This window comes from Martes martes, assembly GCF_963455335.1.
Source record: "Martes martes genome assembly, chromosome: 2".
NCBI classification, from domain to species: domain Eukaryota; kingdom Metazoa; phylum Chordata; class Mammalia; order Carnivora; family Mustelidae; genus Martes; species Martes martes.
The window spans coordinates 168661682-168683360 of NC_137889.1; the positions used below are offsets into that span (position 1 = coordinate 168661682).

Below are 21679 nucleotides of genomic sequence, written 5' to 3' on the forward strand. Positions count from 1 at the left end.
TTTAACACGAGCTATCAATCTTTCTTTTCATGAACACTAAATTGAGAAGAAAAAAAAGAAAAAGAAAAATACAGATCAGTCTTCATAACCTGAGGCTAGAAGAACTTCAAATCCTAAAAACCTGAACTGACAGTCTGAAGCCTCATGTAACTCTCTGAAGAACAGCATGCATTTTCTGCTGACTTTTTTCTTCCTGTTTAATCATTTTGCTCTCTGGCTGTTCTGACAAACGCTGACGGAGTGGTGCGGTCCAGGTGCTTGCCAGTCAGGGGCAAAGGCGACAGCCACACTTTCATCTCTCAATCTTTCCAAATAATTCATTTGTTTCCATAAGGCTGGTGCTCCATAGGAGTAACACCCCTACAGCCTCTTGAGAGAGAAACCACAACAATGAAAACAACAACAACAAAAAAAAAAACAAAACAGAACTTTGTTTCTTGGTAGTTCAACTTTTTCTTCATTTTTACGCAGACACTTTCTGGACAAAATGTTTTGCGTCAGCAATTACTTGATTTTTTAATTGGAGTCTAGCTGGCATACAATGTTATATTGTTTGTAGTTGTACAACATGCCTTTCAGGTATACAACAGTGATTCAATAATTCTACACACTGTGCAGCACTCACCATGATAAGCATAGCTGTCACTGGCCACTACTTGACACTACACGACATCATTACAATCCTGCTATCTTCCCTATGTTGTAGCTTTCATGCCCATGACTTAATTATTTCACAGTCGGAAGCCTGTGCCTCTTAATCCCCTTCACCTATTTTCCATCCTCCCCAAACCCCCTCTCCTTTAGCAACCACTGGTTTGTTCTATTTATGATTTTGTTTCTGGTTTTATTTGTCCATTTGTTTTAGTTTTTAGATTTCATATATAAGTGAATTCATACAGAATTTGGCTTACTGCACTTAGCGTAATGCCCTCTAGGTCCATGATACTGTCCCAAATGGCAAGATAGCATTCTTTTCTGTAGCTGAGTAATATTGCATTGTATATCTGCACCATATCTTCTTCATCTATCCTTCTGTGGACAGACATTTGGGTTGCTTCCATAACTCAGCTACCATAAAAAATGCTGCAAATACCATTTTGAATTAGTGTGTTTTACTTTCTTTGGGTAAATACCCAGTGTTGAATTACCAGATCATATGGTATTCCTATTTTTAATTTCCTGAGGAACCTCCATACTGTGTCCACAGCGGCTGCACCAATGCACATTCTTACCAACAGCACATGAGGGCTCTTCACATCTTGCCAACATCTATTTCTTGTTTTTTAGATCCTTGCCATACTGACAGGTATAAGAAGATTTTGATTTGCACTTCCCTAATGATTAGTGAAGTTAAGCATCTTTTCACGTGTCTGTAGACCCACAACTCTCTTTCTAGGTGCAAGTCAAAAACAAAATATTAACAAGTTTCTTGCACTTTCACACCGGTAATAACTTGATAAGAGAAATGGTCACTTACTCAACAAATATTTACACACGACTACTATTGTGTTGACACTGTTTTAGGCACAAAAGATTTGATAATCTTAAAAAAGCCAGCAAATGTTAATGTCTCATTGAGCTTTCACCAGAGAGAGAGAGAGAGACAGACCAATAAAGGAGGGATCACCTTCATGCAGTAAAAACTGTGACAGAAATAAGAAGAACCCCATGAAAGGAAAGAGCTGCCAGTGACTGCACACTACAGTGGCACTAAACTGATGCCTGAAAAATGAGGAAAAAGCCAGACTGGGGGAAGTGCCCTCCTGGCAAAATGAACAGCAAGTGTCCAAGTCCCGAAGGGCATGTTGCAGAAATGGAGAGGAAAACATTGGGGCCAGGCCTGTGAGTGCAGGGAGGACTAATGTGAGATGAAGAGGGAAAGGGGACAGGAGGGTCTCTTAGGTCACACCAAGGAACAGGGATATAATCTGTCACGGGAAACTGCTGAAGATACTCAAACAATGAAAATACAAGATCTGATTTATATTTTTAAAGATCACTAAATCTGCTTTTGGAGAATGGTTTGGAACGAAGCTAGGGCAGTTACTGGGAGACAAGTTGTGGGGAGGCGGTTTGCAGACCAGGCAGGACATGATGGTGGCTGGGCTGAGATTCTTTTAGTGCAGATGGAGAACAGCCAACTGATTCAAGGTCTATTTTGAGTTTGAAATGATAGAACTTGCTGACAAACTGGATGGAAGAGATGAAGACATCACCAGGAGATTATTTTCCGATGAAATCGTCTGTTGTGCTACATAGCGCTAAAGTGCAAAAGCTTAATTTCATATTACTTAAAACAGGATGTTCCCAAATGAGAAAACACCCCCAATTAAATTACAAAGAATGTACCAGTTTCTAATTTTGTAAATAAAATTTAACAACAACAAAAAAATCCATAGTTAATTTATAAAAGATAAAAGTAAAGAATGACTTAGTTACAAGTTTAAAACATAAATTTATTCCTCAAGTGATTAAGAAAAGCAATCTATTTCAAGGAAATATTAAAAACAAAGTGTTAAGTCTATAAATATTATAAGCACAAAGTTTTTTTTTATTTTTGCCAAAAAATAAATGAAAGCTTATTTTTAGCTGCAAAGTATTTGATACACTTTAGTTTTAGAAAGAAAATGTCATATTTTAAATACCCTATTTCATCTTTTTATAAGTGATTTGAAGGGTAGGTCTAAGATCTCCTATTATTCAGAGAAAAATATTTTAGAAAACTTATAAGCTTATTTATAGTGCATTAACTGCTTAGTATTCAATTATTCTAATAATTACTATAGCCAATTCACAGATTATTCAGGTACTCCCCTCCCCATTTCTGACCAACTTCTGACTACCTAAGGGTTAAATACTGAAGAACAATAGAAGATTTCAAGAAAAATCTCTATAAAATTTGTCATTTTTATTAGTTTGAGTGCAGGAAAACATTTAATAACTAATTGCTGAAAGAACCAAAAACATCTAAATTCAAATCCAGCCACAACACTTTGACCAAGGCCAAAGTGTTACAAAAATAATTATAACACAAATCAGACATAAAATTCTGCTTCCTGCTGAGCTCTTCCATTTTTAATTATGAGGATTACAACTAATGTACATAAAGTACCTAAAGCAATGCTTTACACATAGTACCTGCTCACTAAAGGATAGCTACTGTTTTCTGGAAAATCTAATAAAGAAGGGCTAATCCCAATATAATTCTACTTAGGGATAGCACTTCTTTGGACATAAAGCATTTATACCGAAATAATCACTCTAAATGCACAAAGATCAGGATTAACACTCCAAAGTCAGTTTTTCATCCTATTGTTCCTTTGATAGAGTGGTACATCTGGATTACACCACCCAGGAAATTAATACTAGGCTCCTAAGCCTCTAAGCGCCCACCAATTGGCCTATACAACTTAATCTCTCTTAAAATTGTCTTTGTTCCAGTAAGACAGATCTCATATTTTTCTGCCTGTATTTCCCAAATTAGTTCACATGTATTGACCATGAGACCTATGTCTTACTCATTTTGTAATTCCTAATGCTTAGTATATGTTTGACACTGGGAGCTGGATGCAGAAATGGAGAAATGCCTACCGTGACTGCTCAGATAACTCCCCAAACCGAGAATAGGTTGTTAAATTAATTCTCATCATTTTTTTCAAACAACACTTAAGCTGTATTCTATTCACACACATGCACACTAAAAATCAGAATGAACTATTTTGTATCCCTTACAATGCCAATAGAATATATACTGAAAACTTGTCCGTTCTGCCTATGTGTTGACATTTATCTCTATTATCTCCCCAGTTAGGGTGTTTTTCCCTAAGGGAAGGGGCTGAGCTGCACATTTCTTTGGAATAACCCTTAAATCCTGAAACAGAGTTGGTTGGCCATAAAGAGACATTAGTGAATTCTGCTGAGAATTCACATAGCATTCCGACCCAGTGGTACACCCCTGCTGCAGTGCAAGAAATAGCATATCTGTGCCTTGAAGCATTTTTAAATCTTCAAAAAAAAAAAAAAAATTTCTCTATTGCAAGATCAAATCTAACATCTTAAGGGAAAAAAATCAACATTTAAACAGAATTGTTTTGATAATGAAATAAAGTTTTATCAGATAACAAAGTCGAAAAGAAGCTGAAAGGATACCTTCAAGCAGTTTTTTCTCTGAAGAGAGCTTAGAAGCAGCAGAAGGCGCCTGATACAAAAAGTCACAGAGGAACGTGGACTGGGAGGACTCTTGACTTAATCCACCTTCAGAGTGAATGTCATGTTGAGGGAAATCTGGAAAAATTACAGAAATAATACATTTGAAATCTAAAATGTAAATACTTTCCCTTTATTTATGAATACATCAGAGAGTTTTCAACTAGAAGAAAAGTTACTTCAAATTCACCACAGAATAAATATACAGATATTTCACATTGCATTGAATTTGCAAATAAGCAATTGTTCTCTTTATTAGTCACATATGAAAATTGGAATAAAATTCTGATGAAAGTGATTGGATGGGATTAACTATTTTAATCTTTAATTTATAAGATTAAAGAATTATAAAAGATTTCCTAAAATTTTCCTTGAAATGAAACAGAACATGGTCTTCAGCATCTTCCCTCTTTTTAATAATCACACTTATCTTCATTCTGATGGTTTTTCTTATTTGAGAAATAAGCAGATTTGTGCTTCAGTCCTTTCAGGGATATATTTCAGAAGAGACCAGGCTAACATAGGGACAGGAACTGACCAGAGAATTTGTTATGGTAGAGAAATTCCATCTGCAGACTCTGTCCAGCCTTCTTGGCCAGCAGGTAGGGGGTGCTATGCACGGGATCTCCAGTTGTACACATGACATCTGCTCCACTGAACAGCAAAGCCATTGTTTCCAGAACATCTGGTTTCACGACAGCAGCACACAGAGCCTGGTCGTTAAAAGACAATACACGTTTTAAGGGCAGGAAATACAATTCTAGCTATTAAAATGCATGGAAGTCTGCTGAGCCATTTATAAAATGAAGTTTGTATTTCTTTTTTAACCAAGAAAGCTAATAAGTATGCCCTGAATTAAGCAACAGGTTCAAAAGGTCTACTTTGTATGAATTTAGATTACAACCTAAGAGCTCCGAGTTTTAATTCATTCTTCCATTGTTGTGATGTTCAGCCTCCAATCCATCATAGTTCCTTAGGAAGACATTTTTTATGCTTCCTTAGTATGATAATGGCTGGGTGCTCAGAAAATACAAAATATCTAAAATGTCATAATGAAGTATCTGTTAAATGTTTTGTCATATAAATGTTGTATGTATGTAATGTTTCAGCCTAATTAGGATCTATACCCTTTTTTAAAGTACTGTTGTGCTTTCAGAATTGGAAAGGTGAGTTGGGCCGCCTGGGTGGCTCAGTGGGTTAAAGCCTCTGCCTTCGGCTCAGGTCATGATCTCAGGGTCCTGGGATTGAGGTCCGCATCGGGCTCTCCGCTCGGCAGGGAGCCTGTTTCCTCCTCTCTCTGTCTGCCTGCCTCTCTGACTACTTGTAATCTCTCTCTGTCAAATAAATAATTAAATAAAATCTTAAAAAAAAAAAAAAGAATTGGAAAGGTGAGTGCAAAGCCAATCCAGCATCTTTCCTTTTGTGTAGGGTATGGGTGGGGAGGAGGAATGGCAAGCAGTGGTAATAAAACAACACTGACTTCTGTTATACATCACTGTACGAACACTAGCAACTGCTGGAACCTAGTTGTGCTGTTGCTACTTTTGTTGTTCCTCTGACGTGATAAACCGCCTTCGCATCTCTTCTCATCCTCCCTTTCTGCTTCCTCACTTCACGGGCCTCCCCTTTGATTTCATACCCTGAGATTTCAGCACCCTGATTCTACCTGATTTTTTTGCCCTGGACTCACCATTTTACCTTCTTCTTGACATGGTGTGCCTGGACAGATCACTGGTTAATTCACCCTCTACAATGCAACTTCAGAGTAACCGCTCATTAACTATCCCAACAGGCAGAGAAGAGTGTTCAGCCAAAAAGTCCCATTGACACATTCACAGTTCCAGCCCTGGACAGTCAACTCTTAAAAAATGTACTCACCTTTCCTACCATGGTCTAGCTGACCTACAAAATTTCCTTTGCATCACAATCAAACAGCCCGACCTACCCCTGACTTTGTACCGATTTGCCAGGTGATCCCATCACCTTCCTGGATCTTAGTCTACCTGGTCTGCAACATGAGGGTGTCGGAAAAGAAAGCAGCTAAAATCCCACCCACTGCAATAGCCTTTGACTGCCCCCCCCCCAATAATCATGTGTATTTCCTCTTACTCTTTCATCTCCCCACTACTGATTGCCTTCACAGCACAACGTATTTGTTACGGTGTATTTATGGACTCCGGCCACTCACGGTCAGTCTCCCTTACTTGACTACAACTCTCATGAATAAAAGAAGCACATTTATGTTTTACTACAATTGTATCCCCAGAACCTGAAAAAGAACTCAGGTCTCATAAGTGTGCAATATACATCTATCCACCATGAACATTGAATGGAAAAAGAGTCGTCTCTTCAACCAATAGTGCTGGGAAACTGGATAACCACATATGGAAAAATGAAGCTGGAGCCTTATCTTACACTGCTCACAAAAATGTACTCAAAAAAGATTAAAGACTTAAACATAAGACCTGATACCTTAAAATTCATAGAAGAAAACACTAGAAAAAGTTTCCTGAAATTGGTCTTCACAGTGACTTTTTGGAGACTCCACCAAAAGCAAAAGCAACAAAAGAAAAAAAAAATCAATTTAAGCTGGACTCTATCAAAACTAAAAAGCTGCTTCACAACTGAAGAAAAATCAACAAAATGAAAAGGCAAACCTGTAGAATGGGAGTCAAAATTTTAAACCATACATTAGATAAAGAGCTAATATCCAAAATAAAGAACTCACAAGCTCAAAAACAATCCAACTTAAAAATGGGCAGAGAAACTGAATAGACGTTTTTCCAAGAAAATATCGAAATGGTCAAGTTACATGAAAAGATGTTTCAACAGTACTAATCATCAGAGAAATGCAAATTGAAACCACGATGACATATTATCTCACACCTACTAGAATGGTATTAGATCTGCAATCTCATGTCTATTAGAAGATCATTCTCAATAGCCAGTATGTGGAAACAACCTAAGTATCCATCAACAGATGATTGAATAATGACGATATGCTACACACACACACACACACACACACACACACACGAATACTATTCAGACATGAGGCAAAAGGAAATCCTGCCATTTGGGATATGGATGGAACCTGAAGGCATAATGCTCAATGAATTTAGCCAGAGAAAGACAAATATTGTATATTCTATTATTTAGAACCTAAAAAAGCCAAACTCATAGGAACACTGATTAGAATGTGGTTACCACTGGGTATCTGGGGGGTGGGGAGATGTTGTTTAAGGTTACAAACTTGCAAGCAGAAGATAAATAAGTTCTGGAGATCTAATGAACAGCATAGTGGCTATAATCAATAATACCGTATTATTAACTTAAAAATTGCTCAGAGACTAGACCTTAAATGTTCCCACTACAAAAAAGAAATAATGATGTGATGTGATACAAGTGTTAGTTATAGCCACAGTGGTAATCACACCACAACATATAAATGTACCAAATCAACAGGCTGTTGTAGGTAAATTATATCTCAATTAAAAATATGCCTATTCAATAAAATATGTATTTTTGCAAAAATTATTTGCTGATATTGAGAGTACTATTTTTAAGAAGCCCACTGTAGAAATAAATCCCAATAGGTAGACTTCTCTATAATATTCTTAGAAAACCTCAATTGTTAGTTAATTAATGTAAAACTTATCTAATGGAAACTGTGTGGTGTGGCAGACAGCACTTTGGAGACATTAGTATACCAGCTAATAAGATACCCATCACTATCAAAAAGAAAGAAACCATTAGAGGAAGCCATGCCCTAATTTCTAGTTCTCAAATTCTCTAATTTCACCAATTATTTCCCCAAATCCACAACTTACTATTTGCATACTTACTTATAATGGACCTCTCCTGCATAGAATTAATCAAAATCCTTGGTTTATGACAACTTGTTGTTATTATTCCATGTATGTCTGATATAACTGGTCAATTTTAATCATGTAATTAGCACCAACGAAACCACTACCCAAAACAAAATGTCTTAGTAATAACCTGTATAAATATCTAGTTTCTAAACCCCTCCCCCATCCCATCTCTCCCACTCTCCTCTACCTTAGCTGCCTACTCTGAATCCTTCATATTTTCTGTGCCATTGCTTTAAAATGAATTGGTGGCCTCACTTTACTATCATCAAAAATGTGCAAAGACTAAAAATGTAGTTTAGGGGAATTAATCCAGTAGAAACGTGAATCAATTGCATGATCTTATAATTTCTACAGAAGGATGAAAAAGGCCTTTGTTATTATCCAAAATGTTCAGCATAATTCCGATAACTTGAGGATTTTTATCCATAAGTATCACCACTGAAAGCATACTAAAAAACTGAGAACCATAAAAGAACATATTCTCTAAGCACAAAACAATAGTCATATAAAAGTACATGTATTAAATAGCTCTACATGGACAAGCCTCCTAACACATAAGAAACTGAAGCAGCAATTTCAAAAAGAAATCAGGCAGGATGCTTAACATATCCTTTGCCAAAAGGGTGAAGAACAAGTGGGTAGCATAAACCAGAAGGTCTGGAATCACTCAGTCGAAGGCAAACAACACTTGGGGTCAACAGCCCTAAGCAAAGCATTGCTTATAACAATACACTGAGCAAATGATGTTTATTTTGGTGACACAATGTCAACAATGTACAAGTTGAAGTTATGCCTAGTGTCCTGTCCCTAAAATAAGGAAAGTTGCCACAGTTTTCAGAATATTGGAGTAGGCCTAATTAGCTGGAAACTCATGTTATAGACAAAGAATTTATTCACTATCAGTAATGAACTCTTAAGTAAAACAGGGGTAAAATCAATAGCACAATCTCACAAATGAAAATAAAATAACATTAAATACTTCTATCGGACAGTAAAAGACTTTTTAAAATTATTTTCAAAATCCTTGACCCATGTTTCAAAAGACATCAAGATCCACGTCTATTGTTACATATTTTTTGATACCTTGTTTAATTCTTCTTTGGTGAGAGATGCCAGTAGGGTCTTTCTGAATCTTCCTTCTTTGTATTTCTGAGTGATAAAGGTTTTCCTCTTTTCTACAGGTGAGTCCATGTGTAATTCTTCATCTTTTTGAAGATTACCAGCCCAAAAGTCATTTGCTCTTTTGTTTCCAATGACAATAAAGAGCTAAGTTGTCAGAAAGTTATAAAACAATATGATTTCATAAAATGTATTTGAATTTACAAAAACCTGACTCACTAATTAAAATATAACTTGGGGGCCTGGGTGACTCAGTCAGTTAAGCGTCCAACTCTAGATTTCGGATCAGGTCATGATCTCAGGGTCATGAGATCGAGCACCACACAGGGCTCCACACTAAGCAGAGCCTACTTAAGATTCTCTGTCTCCCTCTGCCCCTCCCCTGCCCTCACATGCATACTCTACCTGCAACCAAAAAAAAAAAAAAAAAAAAAAAAAAAAATATATATATATATATATAAAACTTAGTATAAAATATGCAAAAACACATGAAAAACCACATCTTTCAGGAAGATGGAGTGTGAAAGCAGATATTATTTCTATTTTAAATACAGCCACATTGCTTTTAGTAATGGTACAAGATAAGCTAGAAAAGAAACTGCAAGCGACCCAAATTGCAGCAAAAGCATTATTATTTTGTGAAACTACATAGAGTCAAATTTATTTAAAATTGTCTAGCAGGCGGGGTAATGTGGTTGGGAGGGTTACTGAAATCCAAGAAGAAAATGGAAATAGGAAACAAAAAGTCAGACATGAGCGGAGTTAATGACAGAGCATGGCCAAGAGAAAGAAGAGAAAATTTGCCAAGTTTTCATTCACTTTTCTAATATTTTATCCATGCTAGGTTAAAAAGAAAGAAATTCTGGCTTTAAAATAAAAATGCTGTCAAGCCTTTAAAAGTAGCTATTACTATTAAACTCCTTGTACTGTATATTTTTCAATGCTTCTCATTTAAGAAGCATTCTAAAAGCTGAAGTAGGAAGTAGGAAGATACTACTACCAAAAAGGCAATAAGCCATTTTTACAGTGTGGTGAGAACTTTATCAAGAGCTCCTAAAATAACTCATGTCACCCCACTGCTAACTACCACCTGATCCCTGCTAGCCATATCCACAGTTTATCACCCAACTTACCTCAATGAGTTCATTGCTCCAAATGCTGGCATCCATTTTTAGGCTTCTAACCTTGGAATCCTTTGGTCCTAAAGATCTATGTTGTCCTGAAGTCAAGACACAATTGCATTTCTATTTCAATTTGTATGTAAATGTATATTATCTTTAAAAAAATGTCTGTGTGTGCATTCACATATGTATGTATGCATATATCTTCTCAACTTAAAACACACCAATATCTACTTTCCTTAATGCCAATACTATTAAGAGTAATGGTGTGATAATTATACAGAAATCCCAACCACAATGAAGATAACAGTAATCATTTTCATCACTACTCTGTAGTGACATAAAACTACAGTTTTAAAACTAGCTATATATGTGTATCAATATGTATGTGTGTATATTCATCACTTGGTAATTAATTAGCTATTAGAGATTACGGAAAACCTTTTATAATATGTTTGTTTACATTCCATATATGTGAACACAGATATCATTTTACTCCTCAAAACAAAACAAAACAAAAAACAAAAAACAAAACCCTAGCAACAACTCTAATAAACATGTATCTAAAAATATGAAGTGGATTCTTTATTCTACTTTTATGCCTGAAAGAGAATAAGAGCCCAACATTCTATTAGCATCAATTCAATTATGCTCTGTAATCATCAGTCAGCCATTACTGGGCACTCAGGAATGTGTCCGATGCGTTCTGCACTGAGGAGGGAATAAGGCATTCAAGACATTCCTCTATCTTAAGGACTCATTGCCTATGAGCATGAAAGCTCATTCCTCTTTCTACAGTAGGTAAGAGGGTCCTTTCCTCCTTTCTTTAAAATGGTATAACTACTCAGAGCACAGTCTTAAAAGCCCAATGGCAGAAATATGCATAGGTTTGCATTTATAAAGACCTACTAAAGGCAACACTGTATGTTGGACATGATGTACGACAATAAAGGGCATTTGGTGCTCTTTATTCAACTGAAAGGGGTTGAACTCAGAAAACAGGGAGAAGTACTAGAAAGAACCCATGGAGTCACAGAGGCAAAAAAAAAAAAAAAAAGATAGACTCTGAGTTGAGACAAGCATGAGGAGCAACAATAGGGAGGGCAGATTTAGAAAACCCAAGGTGATAAAAACTGTTGGGACTTGGTGGGCTTTAAAGGAGGGGGAGGGGCCAAGAGGGTCTCTCAGGTTTTAGACTTGAATGTAGGGTAGACAGTATTGCTTCTGACCAAGATTTAGAATAAACGAGAATTTTCAGTTTTATGCAATGAGCTGGGCAGCAATGAGAACTCCATTATTCACATGTTATTTTTGAGGTATCTTGGGCAAATCCAGGAAAAGAGTCCAGTAGGTAGACCCACGAGTGTGGTGTCCACCATGGTGAGAACTGTCCACTTACAAGAGAGTGCTAAACTTAAAATGATAAATAATATCAATCAGGAACATCAGAGTGAAAGAGAACAGAGGATGTAACCCAAAGGAACACAGCAGGCAAAGGAAAAGTAATCTGAGAAAGGATGACCAGAGTGTTACGAACATGGAAGAGAAAATGGTATTTTGTAAGTTAAGGGAGGATGGGAAGTCACAGAGAGATACACTGGTCAAATACTGAAGTGCCAAATACTGTAGAGAAGACAATAAAGATAGAAACGGACCACACAGAAACTGAGAGGTAAACTACACTGGTATACGTGGTGAAAACATTTTTACTGGACTACAGAGAAGAAAAAATTGATCACAGGATAAAGAAAAACAAGGAAGTTAAAGGAATGAAGGAAATCTGTACACATGAATGAAGGAATGAAGGAAATCTGAAGTACCCTGTCTGTGAAGGGAAAAGAGACAGAGAATGATACATACAGGGGAACGGCAAGTTTTCAGGAAGGAAGTGTCAACAGGACAGATGGACACAAGTATATATATATATATATATGCTGAAACAAAAGAAACCACAGTTGAATAATTACAGAGAAGGAACAAGTGATGAGGGAAGGATCCCAAGAAGAGAAGAAAGAAGCAGAGACATGAGTAGAAAGAATAGCATCAGACATCACAAAGGCTCTCTTCCAGTGAGACTGGAGAGGAAAAAAGGTTGGGAAGAAACACAAAGTAGAGGGGGATTAGCAGGCACTTCTTCTTGTTGACAGTGATGTTAATTAGCTCCTGAGAAAATCTAGTGTGATAAGAACTGTGGAAGCAAAGAACTCTTGAGAAGCATTAAGGATTGAAGCAACTGTCCTAGTATTTGCTCTGAGGTAGTGTTCCTCATCCGTAGTCTCCCAATGAAACCTGTGCTCTACCCTGGTCTTGCCATTGTCATATTCTACTGCAATGAGTATTTATACAACTATGGAGGACATATCAACCTCTCACATTTTAATTCCCAGGACCAGCATCGTGCCTGGTAAAGCTAGGATGCTGAAGTAAAGTTTAGCGGTGGCTAACCTTCTCCAAGACCTCTAGGACCACACACCTCAGCTGGAGTCCATGCCTTCCACTCACTGGAACAACGGTGAACCCCAAATACACTGAGCTGTCAGATGGTCTGTAAGCTGTAAAGTCACAAGATAACCAGTCATAGGACTGGTTACTGTCAGGAGCCTCAGTGCTCTTTGGAAATGCTTCTAGATAAACACTCTCATTAAAAGAGATACAGGATCCACTGTACCAAGTTTAGAGCTCACAATGACCTTGATATGAAATTCACATCATGCAAAATATGATGGGGGAAAAGTGGGCAAATCGTGCAAAGATACAATCATGTTCAGGGTGCATTCTGAAACACTCACCTTAAAATCTAAAAATTTCAACACTGTCTTTTTAAAATTCACACATGGACCAGGAGGCACACAAAATGATGACGTGCTTAAAAATCAATTTTTACATCTAAGTCATGCATAAGAGAAGTTTAGAACTTTAACATATTTCTAAATTTAATAGAAATGTAATAAGCCTTCTCTGTATTTTTCACAACTGTTGGCTGGGAAACATTACGTAGGACAAAGAGTATTCGGTGCCAATCTGCTACCACAGTGATGAGCATAACTTATCACTAGTTACCTGCACACTTCTTACAGATGACGACACAGAGGTTGATGGACGCCCAGTCAGGGTCCGGGGCTTTACAGTCGGCACAGCTCCTGTTGGACTCATTGAACCAAATCTTCTCAGCCACTTCATAATCAGAGAGAGTTTCTGCTATCGATTGCTGCACAGCCTCAATCCACTCCTGTTTCTCTTTTTCAGACTCGGCTGTAAAGCTGGAACAATGAATGTTTCTGCATTATCGATCTCCCTTGTAAAGGCCAATTAAGCAGTATGTTCAGTTTGCATATTCATTTCGCTCACAAATTAAGCAGCAGCTGAAAAATATGCCTTCCAGGCAGCTGAATAGTCTTTTCTGTTAAAAATCATCTAATTTAAAAATCTATTTTTTCCTTTAACATCCCACATTGCTTACGAGTTTGTTCACATATCTTTAACCAAAATTAATATGTACACTTTTTCTGACCAGGATGTAAAAATTGCCTTGTTAGGTCAAGAGCTTAAATGAGAGGCCATGGTTCCTAAGCAGTGGTTATATAATAATCAATGAGAGACTGGCTGAGTTTCAGACTTTCGGAACTACTGGGATTATCTTGCCAAGAAAGTATGCCATGATAGTCTGAAACTAAATTATCAAAAACACCCACCAGAAATTTTGATTTTTTTCAGTCTTAAAAATAGATTTTCTTTTTTAATTACAAGAATGTCCAGATGGCTTGAAGAAACTGAGAAATCAAAAAAGTTTCAAGTGATTACTATTCTAACTCATTTTTAGCCATGTTCTGATTTTCCCTAATTCTTAGTGTTTACTGGATACCTGAGTAAAGGGATAAAACATTAACCATGGGTTCACTCCAAGAAATGTTGAGGGAGTATCTGCGATGTGTCAGGAAATGTGCTACAGTGCTCCAAACTCGGCCAATGACCCGCAAAATGTTTCACATTAAAATTTTCTGTTCTGAAGATGAAAATGTTTTGAAATAGAATGAAAATAACAGATGACTAACATATTCCAAACAATCCATAAGGAAACTGAGTGGCCTACATGGATATTTTCTGAAACACTTTATGTTGCCATTATCCATATAATATCCACAAACTCCTCAGTGGTTTCCACTTTTACACAGAGATTGGTCACAGCCAATATGGCACAACGGTCCTTGTGCCTGGGTTACTGGTACACAGATTCTAAAACCCTTGGAGTGCCCTAAGTGACAAGTGTCTTTTGTTTGCTTGTGAGATAATTGGAGGCTGGAGGCCTCAATAAGCTTCAGGATCGGTCAGAAACACCAAGGTATGGTTAGAGGACTGGAATTTCAGCCCCACTCCCCTGACCTCTGGGGATGGGAGAGGTGCTAGCAATTGAGTTAATCACCAATGACCAACGATTTAATCAATCATGCATACAGGATGAAACCCCGGTAATAACCCTTGAACCACAGCATTCAGAAAGCTTCTGGGTTGATAAACACATTGAAGTGCTGAGAGCATGATGTACCCAGAGAAGGCATGGAAGCTCTGTACCTTGCTTTGTGGGGCTCTCCCATCTGGATGTTCCTGAGATGCACTCTATATAGTAAACTGGCAATAATTAATTTAACTGTCGTCCTGAGTTCTGTGAGCCATTCTCACAAAGTAGTGAACCTGGGGAGCTGGGGTTGGGGGAATCCCAATTTGCAGCCAAGAACAAAGTGTGGGTAAGCTGAGGACCCAGTGCTTGTGACTAGAGTCTGAACTGAAGGCAGCTTTGTGGGACTGAGCCCTGAAACTTGTGGGGTCTAATGCCCATGCCAAGTAGCTACTGTCGGAACAGGACTGAATTATAGGACAATTGCCTGGGATCTGGAGACATGGAGAGTTGGCTGATGTGAGGAAAAAGTCCACCCCATATTTTGTGTCAGAAACACTATGAGTAAAAGCAGCTCAGCCAACGTCTACATTTCCAGCTGAGGCTTGAATCTGCATATGTGAAAATAAAGTTTGTTATTCTCTAGGTGATTATTTTTTCCTCAAAATTTGAACCAGCAGACACTTCTGACAGATGAAATGAATACCAGACTTGGGAGTATTTTCAAAATTGCTAAGTAATTGTTAGTCCTTCAAAGGCCTCTGACAAGTGCTTCTGACCTGAATACTACCCTGTGATATGTTGTTTAATTTAAAAAAATGAATTAATGTGGGTAAACTCACAGATACTGACTTTTGCCTCTTTTGTGTACCAAAGCTACAGGTTATTACAGGTTATTAAAACACACTACAAACTTTAAGTTTTCTTTTTCATTGTTATATGAAATTGCTGTAATGCAAGATATATAATAAACTGTTAAAATATTTCATCAAGAAGTGGTATGAGGGGCGCCTGGGTGGCTTGGTGGGTTAAAGGCTCTGCCTTCAGCTCAGGTCATGATCCCAGGGTCCTGGGATCGAGCCCTGCATCGGGGTCTCTGCTTGGCAGGGAGCCTGCTTCCCCCTCTCTCTCTGCCTGCCTCTCTGCCTACTTGTGATCTCTATCAAATAAATAAAAATCTTAAAAAAAAAAAAAAGTGCTATGAGACTCACTGGCATTATTTTAAGCAGGAGTTCCTTTTAAGAAATCAAAATGGAGCAATTGTAATCAGGATTTAAAGGAGGGTTGCATTCGATTAGTCTAAAAAAGGTAAATAAAAATATAGCTTAAAGACAATATAGTATTCTTTATTCCTAAAATTTGAAGTAATTTTTCACATATTTGTTGATAAGAGATTAATATATTTATGAAGTCTACTAAGAGAAAAAAGTATTAAGAAAAGAAACATCCCAAATCTCATGAAATTAGTTAGTATCTTTGCAGGTTGTATGACAATTCAAGTCACTTTTATAAGGTGTTTTTATATACCAGCTAATAAATGAGACAATATAGAAAACAACAAACATGATTTTATTATGTGATCTAAAGGAAATAAAATTACCACTAGCAATGTGAAAGTAGATCACCCAAGCTTTCTTGGAATAACACAAACACAAACGTTTAAATATAGCTTACCTAAAACTCCTATAGGGAGTGATTATTTCAAAAGACTGTTTTACAGTTCGGTCCACTTGCTTTACATTTGCTACATTCATAGGAATTATGGTAATACCAAGTCCACTTTTAAAATCCTAGTTGGGAGAAAAAAATAATAACATTATAAAGAAACAAAAATATGGATTTTGAAGTACACATTATATATTCTAAAATCCAAAGTATCATTATATCCTACTAAATTTTTCTACACATACACATGTAGAACTGAATAAGTCATTAAAAATGGATTGACAGTGTTGTTTTCTTATTTTAGGAGGCACTCTCAATTCATGCTACCATTCCAAGCTGGACAAGCTGGCTACTGATGAAGTATGGACTTCTGTCACATGAAATGTCAAGTTGACCAGGACACAAATTGTGAAGTGTACAAACTTAACTTTTCAAAGTTAGGGACTTTTTCATCTTTATCTCTTCAGTAAAGGAAACTAAGAGTTAACTAGCCCTTAGCATATGCCTACCAATTTCTAAGCAGGGGAGTCAATGACACTGTGAGGCTGGTGTAATTATTACTTATAAAAAAGAAGGGGAAACTGAGTCCCAAAGAGAGGAAAGTCACATGGTAAGTGCGGCGAGTTGTATGTGGCACAAAGTGACCAAAACTCACGCTGATTGTTCTTTGTTTTACTCTGTGATGTTGCCTCTGCTGTGTCATATTATTTTTCTCATTTACTCTCTAACAAAAGCATTACTTATTTTATGGTTTTATCTCATTCCCAAAATTTTATTACTTTCCTCTTCCTTCAATTAAATTCTTAAGCTGCTTTAAATGCTATTTTGGTTTGAAAACTGTCATTTGTTCACTACCTATGGCTCCTCTGTTCAGTCTGCCCCACCAAAATTAGAAATTGTTCAAAAGGCTATAAGGTCTACCTTTTAAAAATGCTGATGTTTGAAATATTATTATCTAAACATAACAGTTTGGGAATTTGATTTACCAAATAATCTCAACACTTTAAAAATATAATTATTCTCTACTTCAAAAGATTTATCCATGTAAACGAAATGTGCTTTGAGTTCCTAAATTCAACTTGACTAGAAAAAGTAGCCATACTAAAGAAAAACTACAAAAAATACAGGTCCATTTTTTAATAAGATTACTTCTGGCAGAGACCATGAAAGTTCACCAGCTTTCTCTCTACAGGCTAAAAGTAAAAGTACTATTTTTCCATCTCCCTTGCAAGCTAGGAGAGCTCATATGTCTTAGTTTTGGTCAATAAAATATAAAAAAATTCCTGGGGCGGTGGGGGGCAAATCTTGGAAGAAGAAAGACTTTTACCCCTTGCCAGTCCATCTTCTTAGGAAATAACATCTAGACGAACAGAAGCTGTTAGAATCCTCGAGATGAAAAGCCTGAGGACAAATTCTTGTACCTGAGGATGCCAGAGTGAGGAAAAAGATAGGAAGACCCTTGTTCCCTGGTGGCATCAGCTCTCTGCTGCCTACACCAAGAGATTTGCTAAAACAAAGAAATGCCTATCTATTTAAGTGATCCTTTGGGTTTTTGTCATTTCAGACTAAAGGATTACTAATAAAATAAGTGAAATAAAATAACATTATAACAAATTTCCCCCACTTATAAAAGTACCCAGAATTTTCTTTCATAAATTGCAGAAAAGCCTCTCCATTTTTTTAACGTATGACGTTAAGTTAGAATACATTATTTATAAAACATATCATCAATTTGATTTTTTTTTTCTGATGAAAGTACAAATAGCTTGCTCTGTTAGGAAAAACAAGCCGGAAACTGAGATACAATAATATAAAAAAGAAAATGCACAGAGGTGCTAAGTGTTGCAAAATAATTGAAAAACATCATATACTTCCACTTTGTATGGCAAACTCATCTAAAAATCGGTACTTAATATGATCTATATGGACAAGGAGAATCAAATAGGTTCCAGTGTTATATTTCCTGCAATTTAAAAAAAAAATTCTGAATTGTCAATACCAGTGTCCTTGCCAGATAACAATTGTTGGAGAAACTTCCAACCCAAGTGACTGGAAACTCAAACTCTCTTTTAATGAAGAAATAAAGTAGGGGTAGCAAGGTAAGTTTTTTTGTGAGTTTTTCATTTGTTTTTTAGTTGAAGTACATCCACAATGTTACATTAGTTTCAAGTATGCAAACATCGTGATTCCACAATTCTATAAATTGTACTATGCTCGCCAGAAGTGTAGCTACCTTATTATCAGGCAAGGTAGGATATTTTAAAAATATCTGATGGCCCAACTTGATACAGAAGTAACTCTAGAATAGACTGCATGTCCTTCCAACAGTTTCCCATAATGAAGACCTGACAAGAGCTGGATATGAACGGTTACATTCTATGCCAAGTTATATTCTCTGATGAGCGCCTGGCTTGCCGATACTGTGTGTTAGAAGGGCAGAGATACATACTTAAACCATCAGACCTGCAGATGGCAGGAGGGACAATGTTTTATGGAAACTAATGAGCCTCATTCAGGCCCCGACCTGAATTGGTGGCCCCTTTTCTACAAGCAAGTTGTGAAATGTCTACATATAAAGCAGCAATTTCTGTTAAACATAAAATAAGTGAGGGTAGGCTCTAGACCCCAAATTTCTTCCAAGCAAGGCAAAGATGGTTTTTTTAGCCTGAAAGAAAATTGTAACCATTTATCAGCTGCTGGCCATGGCCATATGGTTTTGAGTAATTAGAGTATCCACTGAATTCACCGGCACAAATGGACTGTAAAATGTACAGCAGAGTAACAAAATAAATGTCAGTGCTCTTGAGAGCTATTAAATATGAAACAACTGTGTTTCCTATTAAAAATGTTTGTGGTGACATTAAACCACTTTTTCAGACTGTATTTAGACTACATTAAGAATACATTTAATTCCTCAATGCTCCCTCCGACCCTGAGATTCTTATCCCCTGAATTGGAAAGCAGAGCTTAAGCATCTCCAGTTAAAAAGCAAAACTACAATCCTGTGATTCTCGTATGCAGCCAATGTTGAGAAAAACTGAATTAGACAGCAGAACCAGCTCTAGAATCTAGACAGGATGAGTCTGCAATATTTAAGTATCAGGATATCAACAGTTCCCCTGCCTTCTGTAGAGTGAAAGAAAAAGAAAAGGCATGCAGTGATTATACAAAAATCTTCTGAAATCATTAAGACTACTGGTTAAAAATACTCTGGTCAGAACACAGTGACACATTGGATTTTCAAGATCCTACTTGTCCTGGGTGCCCACCCCTCTGTTAACATCTAGAGGCTTTAAAAACATCAGTCTTCATTAACCATATATGGTGCGCTCCATAATTGGTTTAATATCTATTTGTGTCATGCTCTGAAGCTTACAGAAAGCTATGAACTCTCATTTGATCTTGTAAATTATTCTGTGAACAAGGCAGAGCAGATAAAGCCATTTTTAAAAGGGGAAAATTCATCCTGGCAAAACAGTGTTTAGGAAGTACTCTGTGTGGGTCAGGAGTCGTGCTAAATCCTAGGTCCGCACCAGAGCATAAGATAGGGTCCCCACCTTTGGAAAGCTTATAGACTAAGCGGAAATGTACTAAGTACATAGCTGTAAGCACTGAAACCAGCCAATCCCTGTGAGAGAGAGTTGTGTTCTTATGAGAACATCCAAAGGAAGTGACACTTGACCAGATCATTGACTAAACCCAGACCAGCTTGATCGGGTATACCTCTCTGGTTTCAGCTCTCTCATCTGCACAATGGAGAGAATAGTAGTACCTATACTTCTTCAGTGGGGGGAGGATTAAATCAACACATTAAATATGCTTAGAAGAGCGCCAGGCATGCAGTAAGTGCTACGCAGATCTAGTTAGCTACTGTTACTGTTCTTGTTAGCTTCTACCTCTTGAATTTGAAACCAAGGGAACATATTAACTGTGAAAAAGTTAATTACAAGAAAACACATATTTAAGATAACTAGCAAGTATATATACATTTTTAAAAATGGGGTGGAAGGCAAATGTTAAAAAAATAAATTACTCTTTAACTATAATCTGATTGTCAGCAATAGTCTCATTTTGAAAAATAGGCACAAGTCAGACCAGGCTACGCTTTCAACACTTAAAATGCCGTAAGCGGGACAGGGGAAAAAAAAAACAAAAAACAGAAGCATGAAAATTCAGTGACTGGAATATTACTATAGAAAGCAAAAAAGCTAAAAGCAGATTCTGGACTAAACAATACCTTACATTTAATTTGCTGTCACAAAATGTGGGATCTCACAAAGCATGAATCCCACCACCAGTACCACTATAACAACAGTGTTGCTTGGCGAACAGATCTGGACCACCTGCAAAGGTGGTCATGACCATGTCAGCACTGGGAGTCAGACCCGGGGGAGAATCCTGGCTAAGCCATTTACTGGCTGTATGACTACTACCAAGTTATTTACTTTATCTAGACCTCAACTTCCTCATTTATACAAAACAGTCATATCTACCTTACACAGCACTGTTATAAAAATTGAGTGCCACATAAATTAAGGGTCTAATATAAATAGACAATTTTTTTATTTGTGAGTTCTAAGCCCAGAATTTGTCTTCAATACAAGTATCTCCATTTTATTTGCAAGGAATGAAAATACTTGCACCAATGATTCTACAGTATATACTTGGTTTAGAATGAATAGTAAATATTTACCAAGATGCTGAAATGGGTTATTTGTAGCAACAGAACCTGGTCGAAACTACATTTGAAACTACACAGTAAAAGAGCAAAATAAAAGTTTGATTCCTAACCGGAAAAATTAAAGAAGGGTTTGTTAACCCCGAATTTGCTGAAACTCAAACCTATTTTTGGAAATACTGGATGCCAGGTTTCCATGCCAGAAATTTAAGAACTTGGTGCTTAAACATTTGTTGAAAACAGATGTGGCATTGTATGACACTGGCACCACATTTCTGGGGAAACACCAGATGCAGAGTTTGGCCAGATACAGAACCCAGAGAATCTGAGGCCACCACCTACATCCTGCTGCTTCTTTCTGTGCTACTCAACCCACAGCCCTATGAGGTCTATTTAAATTCTATTAGAGTTTCATCCCCGTGCCAGACACCGGGAACATTATGTAGGGGGAACAGAGGGGGAATGAGTCTCTTGTTATACCCTGATTTGAAAATGTTTAATCAAGTGAATTTATATAGTTAAATCCTCAGTGCCACAATTATCATTAAATGGATGCACGGACCCACCAAGCAAGACATCTGGTTGTAATGAATTCACTAATACTAACATGATCCTGAAAAAA

The 21679-nt window shown here is 37.0% G+C and overlaps 1 protein-coding gene across 1 annotated transcript in view; it reads right to left on the minus strand.

The window, feature by feature from the left end:
• Positions 1 to 21679, minus strand: part of ARAP2 (ArfGAP with RhoGAP domain, ankyrin repeat and PH domain 2) — a 181820-nt gene that overhangs the window by 95292 nt on the left and 64849 nt on the right. Inside the window, exons 10-15 of the mRNA XM_080797715.1 lie at positions 16389 to 16504; positions 13382 to 13581; positions 10334 to 10419; positions 9165 to 9347; positions 4745 to 4919; positions 4150 to 4284 (exon numbers count right to left, since the gene is read on the minus strand). Of these exons, the coding sequence (XP_080653841.1) occupies positions 4150 to 4284; positions 4745 to 4919; positions 9165 to 9347; positions 10334 to 10419; positions 13382 to 13581; positions 16389 to 16504 (895 nt within the window). The remainder of the gene's footprint in view (positions 1 to 4149; positions 4285 to 4744; positions 4920 to 9164; positions 9348 to 10333; positions 10420 to 13381; positions 13582 to 16388; positions 16505 to 21679) is intronic.